The sequence below is a fragment of the Mauremys reevesii genome, linkage group 2 (genome assembly GCF_016161935.1).
Source record: "Mauremys reevesii isolate NIE-2019 linkage group 2, ASM1616193v1, whole genome shotgun sequence".
In the NCBI taxonomy this organism is placed as follows: domain Eukaryota; kingdom Metazoa; phylum Chordata; order Testudines; family Geoemydidae; genus Mauremys; species Mauremys reevesii.
In genome coordinates this window covers 282,184,489-282,191,939 of record NC_052624.1, presented here as the reverse complement: position 1 = coordinate 282,191,939, position 7,451 = coordinate 282,184,489, and the positions used below count along the sequence as shown (strand labels likewise).

The window sequence follows — 7,451 nt, the reverse complement described above, 5'->3', positions numbered from 1 at the left end:
AAACTGTTGTTGTTGTGTTTTGGTGTAAAACAGCTGCCGTTTGAGGATGCTCTAGGGGTTATATCAGCACTTGCTTGGGAGGATTTGCATGATCCATTTATGGCTTCACCACTCAGGAGTAACATCGCTATCCCAAATGGCTGCAGAGAAAACCCCGATATCATGCACTCCCTGAATATGTATCTAGGAAACACTGTTGTCCAGATGTCGGATTTCTCCCCCAGGGTCTGAATTCCATGCATGGTATCTGGGGTTAGTTGCATACTCTGCAATCCTAAAACCTGCAGAGTTTGATCATCTCTGCAGGAGAGAGAACTTTGCAGGCTCTCTCCTTCAATGCTTATAAACTCTGCAGGCTCCTGGTACCAGCAATCCCTGTTTCTCCAACCCCTGGAGTGTTGCAGTGACCCCTGTTATGGGTTGTGCTTTGTGCCCTATATTGGCTGCATCATAGGAAAGCACAATGCCTACCCATGATGCCTCAGAGTGCAATACTCTGCCAGAAGGAAAAATTTCCCTCTGGCCCCACATGGCAATCACCTCTGGCTCATTGTTCTCCCAGGTTTATTGAGGAGTTCTCTTCTAACCCTGCTGCTTTCTCTGTGTGTGGCAGGCTTCTCCGAGGAAGAGGAGGCCCAGAAAGACAAAAAAGAAAGCGAAAGGTAAGCAGCCCCTCACCCCACAGCTGCGGTGGCAGACTCAGGCCCCATTCAAAGCAGAGAAATAGGGTCTATTCCCCCACCTGCCTCCCCTCTTCCTGCGAAGGCACAGTCGTGCCCAGAGCCGTGCGGTGGCACTGGCTGGGGCTCCATTCACAGGCTGCCTCTGAAATCTGGGGCAGAGGGTGCCCAAGCAGCTCAATGTCTCCTTTATGTCTCACTTCTGGCAGCTTTTGGACGCTGTGCGGAAGAGTTGGAGGAGGCTGGTGCATCCCCAGAGACGTGGTAAGCAATGCCCCCCTCCATAAATCTGCAGTGGGTCAGTCCCCTCCTTTAGCGTCATGCAATTCATCCCCACCCAGGGGCAGTAGCCCGAGTAATCCCTCCCCTGCCCCGACCTATGTACCACGCAGGCAACTCTTCTCCTTTAGACTCCTGCAATTCATCCCCACCCTGCAGAAGTTGCCATCTCTAATCCACCCCCACGCCTTGTACAATGGGTCATTCCCTTCTTCAAGCGTCATACGGCTCCTTTAACCTGGGGCAGTGGGGGGGAGGGGTAGATTGTGTCAACTGGACTGGACCATCCTCTCTTGCCAAGAGCGGGAGAAAATGTTTTCTGGGAGCAGCCCCATGCACCCCGGGGAGGTGAGGTGGAGAGGTCAGGAGGAAGGCTGGCCTTTCTGGTACGGTGAGTAGGGGATTCAGGAGCACTTGGGTAATGGCCCCTCCTCCAGTCCCCCAGCATAGGTTCCACGGAGGATTTGAATCCTGGAGCTAAAGAAGTAGCTGCATAGTTGGTAGCTAGAGTAGGCTGTTATCCTACATGTTGATTAGCTTCTGTGGAAGGGACATGACACACATGCAGCCAGCAGGATAGACACTCACCTCCTCAGCACTAGACAGGGATCACCTAACAATCCAGCTAACCCCAACCCAGAACATCCAAGGCCCGGGTATTGCAGGGGAGGAGGCTGCCTCAGTGGAGAAGGGGACAGGGAGCCTTTCGGTGCCGCACCTCTGGGTAAAAGAGGGCCTGCGGGCAGGGCCTGCACTCAGCTATCTGCTCTCTCTGTTCCACAGCTGCCCTGTGCCCCTGGAGAAGCTCCCCTTGGTTCACAGCCTCAGGCTCGTTGAGAGGAGGGTACAGTACGTGGGCAGACACCTGGATGCAGTTCTGATACCGTAAGGCAACTGAGCGGGGGCACCAGAGTGGGGGCTGGGTGGGAGAGGATAATGAATGTAGAGAGGAGGGAGCAGGGAAAACCAGACACTCCAGCATCCTAAAATAACAGCTGAGATACCAGTGAAAGTGAGGTGAGGAATTATCAGAAATTAAATGCAGAGACTACAAGTTGGGGTTGTGAGTAGGATCAAATCCCTCTGTACGGCAATATCTGCCAGCAGGCGACTGTCTAGAACCTGCCCGTGCTGTGTTTGAAAGAAAAAGCAATCCAATGACACGCTGTGAGGGGGTGTCCACCCCACACAGCACTGGAAGGGGCTCAGGGTGGCCAGGCAGGCCCATGAACTCCACAGGATGCCCCTGGAGGAAGCGCCAGGGAGCAGGGAATTGATTGCAAGCAGGCTCAGCTGGCAGGAACAGACGGGGCCTATAAAGCCAGGAAGCTGGCAAGAGACAGGGGCTGCGGATGGCAAAGGGCAGCCCCTCCCTGGGAAGAGGGGGGAGTGTTTGGAGCTGGTGCACCCAGAGCAAGGAGGGGAACCAGGAGTAGTGGGAAGCAGTCCAGGCTGGGAGAGGAAAGCCCAGAACTGCTGGGTTGAGGGTCCCTGGCCTGGAGCCCGGTGTGAAGTGTGGGCCCAGGTTTCCCTACCAGCCACCGAAGGCACGGCCCAGACCGGCGGGGCAGTGAACAGGAGGACTGTCTGGGTCACTGTGGGAGTGACAGGCAATTGAAGGACTGTACCCTGGAAGAGGGGGAAACGCTGATTGGCCTAGCCAAGAAGGGGACACTGCAGTTCCCGGAATGAGAGAGAGATGATGTGACCACATGCGACAATTGGAAGGGGCCATTGACCTCGAGAGCTAATCCCCAGAGTAGGCTCCAGACAAACAGTGAGTGGGGCACCCTGTGATACACCCCAAACATGAGTCATCAGCTGGGTTCAAACCCAGGACTTTCAGGACCGTAGCACAGTCCCCCACCACCAGAGAATCTCCATTAACTGGGAGCAATAGTAGGTTGTTAGCCTCTAGTGTATCAGCCATTAGAAGAGGACAGTTTTCCAGTGGGTTAGAATGTAAGAACATAAGAACAGCCAGACTGGGTCAGACCAAAGGTTCATCTAGCCCAGTATCCTGTCTTCCAAAACTGGCCAATGCCAGTGCAGCAGAGGGAATGACCAGAAGAGGGAATCATCAAATGATCCGTCCCCTGTCGCCCATTCCCAGCTTCAGACAAACAGAGACTAGGGACACCATCCCTGCCCATCCTAGCTAATAGCCATTGATGAATTTATCCAGTTCCTTTTATAGTTTATAGTCTTGGCCTTCACAACCTCCTCTGGCGAGGGTTACACACACATGCTCACGTCTTCCTCACCCAAAGCAATTGTTGTTAGCTAATCTTTCTGTTAAAATAACACTAGGTCCCCAGTCATGCTGAAGGCCCCATTGTGCTAGGTGCTGCACATGTGCTTGTGACGAAGGGGTTATCGTTCTAGATAAAATGAGTGCCGGCTCCCCCTCTCAGTCCTTCGTTACCCAGTTGATGTCCTTGTGTCGGGCTGTGGTGTGCAAGGCATGCCTAGGCACTGCCCCATTGCACTGCTGTTGGAAGGCTGTGCCCAAGCCCTGCCTTTGCTCAGCAGGGCCATGTCCCATCTGTCCCTGTCTGCTCTCTCCCACAGGCCGAGTGTGGCGACAGCCACGATGAGCCAGTTCTCCTATTCCGCTATGGAATCCACCACCTCTGCCCTCTGGAGTCCCAGCTCCTTTTCCCTGAGAGAAGCCGCCATCATTCAGTCGGAGCCCCTCTGCCACACAGGGGAGATCATGCCCTTCACGAGCTGGGAAGGATCCACTCATCCCATCCAAGCCCAGCCTCTCTCCAGGCCTCCTGCCCACAGCAGACAAGACCGGGGAGAGCAGACCATGGGTCTGGACCAGACTTCAGTCCATGGCTCAGACTTCAACATCCGGCAGAAGCATCTGCAGAGGCGACTGGGGGCTCCACAAACCCCCATCCCAGGGGAGCCATTGCTGGGTGAGGGGGACACCAAGCAACAATTGGAAGTAGACCCAGATCCGCCCAAATGTGGATTTCCAGCAAAGGTCCCGGAGCCCCTCAGATCCAACACCAGCCCTCAGCGTGCACAGGAGATCCAGGAGCCATGTGTCTGCCCCTGGGGAGCCCTGCTCCAAAAGGCCCACAGGATCATGGCATCCCCTGATGCCATCCTGGCCAGCCTTGTGCCCACAGCGGGGGTCAAGCTGCAGGATCACGTGGCTCAGAAATGCTGGCAGATCCAAACGAAGGCCTTTCCTAAGATGGTGCGAGAGTCGCACAGAGATGCTCCCCTCTGGAGAGAGACTGCCCTGCCTGGGCCACTCCACCCCCCTAGGGAGCCAGGCAAGCACAGGACAGCGGCATTCCCAACGATGGGACAACAGCCTGCCCACCCCATCGAACTCCACATAAGGCATCAGCATCCGGTCATGCAGAGGGGGCTGCTTACCCTGGACCCAGAGCCCCTGGCAAAGCTGCCTCACGCGGTCCCAGCCAGGGGAGCCCGTGTGGAGTTCAGTGAGATGGAGACCAATTTCCTGCAGACGGGGAGGCAAAGCACAAGCTCCTCTTCTTCCACACGTCCTCCAACGCCAGTGGAAGATATCACCCTGGAGACGGGCAGGAATGATGGCGCGGCAGGAAAGCAGACTAACCCACAGTGCTGCACTCTGCCAGCAGGGGTGGGTCTGACATCGCCACCTCCAGGAACCACAGTAGCAGAGAAGACACTCGCAGCGACACTCCAAATGTATAGGAGCGAGTTGAGAAAGCCCCTTACCAGTGTGAGCGGCACCAAAGGGACTGAAGAGAAGCTGGAGCTGCACATGGAGAGGAAGGCTTTCTTGGGAGAAGGCTCCTGCCTGCGGCCAGGGGCACAAGCAGGTGAGAGCAGGGCAGATCCTCCCAGGACCCAATGGCACCAGGTTGCCCCAGAGGCACCAGGCTCTGAGCAGCTAACAAGATCCACCCTTAACTCTCTCCTTGCTGGGCAGGCTGCACACGACCTGCAGATCAAGCAGCTGACGGAAATGTTGAGCAGCTCCCGTCCCTTGGCGGGCCAGGTCTCAGTTTGCCAGCAGTGCCGCAAGGCATATCCAGGAAAGAGGAAGGGTGAGAAAACTCCAAAGGAGACATCTGCTGAGGTGCATGGTGTTCGAGACATCATGCATTCACATGGGTTCAATGGAACTGTGAATTCAAAGCTCTCCAGGGACCAGCCACCAATCAGAGTCTGCGAGAAGTGTGGTAAGCATCGACAAAAGAGACCAGCTGGCTCTGCAGGTGCTGACTTGCCGGGAAGATCCCATGGAATTCCACAGCGATGGACTCCAGGAGACTCCTCAGCATCATCCAACCGCAATAAGATGCCAGTGCTGTGGCTCCTTCCAGCAGACAAGAGCAAGACGCAGGATGGAATGGGGAAATGGGTTCCCTGCAAGCAACCAAAGATGGTGTCCGTTGCAACGAGTACAACAGGGCTTTCGCAAGCTGGGGAGAAAGCAAGTGGGAGTCCTGACGGTTCTCCCTCAAAGTCAGCAAAGGCCTCCAGAGCTAGGACACCATCCCCTTCAAGGAGCAAAGTTCTCCAAAAGATGTTCATGTGCCTGAAGCAAACCTTCAGCAAGCTGCAACACAAAGTGAAGTCCCGAATGTCCAAGGACCCTCGATCCAGAACACCTGACACTAAATTTACACAGCCACCCTTTTGGAAGGCAAGGGCCTCCAAGGGTGTACGGTTTCCACACTACTGAATCTCACCCTGCCAGCATGCCCAATACCAGAAAAGGCCCACAAATTCCAACCTCTCCCTATCATCCAGTGGGCCCGGTAAGCATGGGCTAAAGTGGCTGAGAAGAATGGCTTGTTGTCCTGGGACAAAGAGACTGATATATAAGAGTCTCTCCTTGGGGTATGACATTTAAACCGAGATTCCAAGATGAAGGGGGGCCTGGGAGCTTGGATGAGATTGAGCGTTCAAGAATCAATCCTTCCTTCAAGAAGAGCTGACACTAAATTTACAAAGCCACCCTTTTGGAAGGCAAGGGCCTCAAAGTGTGTCCAGTAGTACTATTAGGGCCCTACCATCAACACAAACCGGCCCTTTGACTCCTAAAACCCCGCCCCTTGACCCCTTAAACCCCGTCCACCTATCACCAGAAGTCCCACCCACAGGGTATTACTTCCAGGGTCAAGGAGGACAAATGACCGGAAGCAAAGTATGTCATGTGACCCCTCTAAGAACTCCGCCCACTGCCCTCTACCAATCAGGAGAGGTTTCACCCTCATAGGCCTACCCGGAGAGGGGATTTGACCAATCAGGGGTGTTCCAGGGTGGCGTAACCCATCCGGATGTGGCTCGTGTGACCCCTCTAAGAACTCCTCCCACTGCACTCTACCAATCGCGATGGGTTTCGGCCGCATAGGACCAACCTGAGAGCAGATTTGACCAATCGGTGGTGTTCCGGGACGGGGTGACCTGTCCAGATGAGGGTCGTGTGACCCTTCTAAGAACTCCTCCCAGCGCCCTCTGCCAGTCAGAGCACAACACTATCACCCCATAAGTCCCAGCACCAGGGCAGAAGAGGCCATCTTTTACCAAGGACGCGTGCTTTAGAAATCGTGGAAGCATGGACTCCTTCACCACCCCGTGAGTACTTTGGACTTTGTGTTAGCACCGAGGGCCTTTGGACTTGTGTGAAGAAAGCGCTACATGAGCGACAGTTCCCACAAGGGACCTTTGACTCAGCCATTGATGGATACGCTTTTAACCCGAAACCCAAACTCTCGTGAGGCACACCGATGAGTGTGATGGCCTCTCATTTTCCACCCCCCTAGAGGTGGAAGGTGAACGCAGCTCAGGGGAATCATCGGAGGACAAGGTGAACGGAAAAGACATTGCTCAGGTAAATGAATGATTAAGAAGTGACTGTTGATGATGGGGTGTAATGGGGTTAGGTGTGGTGGGTTGTGTATATTTAAAAACAAGGAGTGGGAACTTACACTGTTTCTTTTCTGAAAAATCTCTCCACAGCTTGACGATGCCTTTCTAGAGGACCCAGAGGCCCTGGACAGCATTGCATCAAGCAGCGAAGATGAACCGGGCTCTCCTTGTTTTTGCTCAATGCCGGTACAAATTGTTGAAGAGGACTCCAAGGATGACGGCTATGAGGAGTTTAGGAGACTTGGCATGGAACTAACTGAGCCAAGGCCACGTCGTGAGCGTAAAAAAGTCACACGGACTATTGTACACGTTGCTGTTTATGCTGTCCTTAATCAGTGCCTTAGGGAAAAGCTTTTTGAAGATTGTGAGGGCTGTGTGATAGATGCTGCAGCCCAACGGCACCATGACTGTGTGACTTGGACTTCAGTAGATCTAAACTTCAAGCCCCGGCGCCTGTGTGCTGAGTTATGTTTGGAAAGCTTATTAAACACTGTTCTTGCCATAGGTTACGCTCCGCAATGTCTGTGCCTACCCAAGAACATTTAGCAAAAGGGGTGACCTTGATAAATGCTGTGCAATTTAGTGCAGACCCTGGCCGTG

General features: G+C 54.2%; 1 protein-coding gene across 1 annotated transcript; it reads left to right on the top strand.

The window, feature by feature from the left end:
• The first annotated feature begins 675 nt into the window (after positions 1-675).
• On the top strand, positions 676-5,992 carry LOC120396783. The gene is made up of 3 exons (XM_039521862.1): positions 676-944; positions 1,743-1,844; positions 3,531-5,992. The coding sequence occupies exon 3, from the start codon at positions 3,553-3,555 to the stop codon at positions 5,659-5,661; it is 2,109 nt and encodes a 702-aa protein (XP_039377796.1). The 5' UTR covers positions 676-944; positions 1,743-1,844; positions 3,531-3,552; the 3' UTR covers positions 5,662-5,992.
• Positions 5,993-7,451: the final 1,459 nt, after the last annotated feature.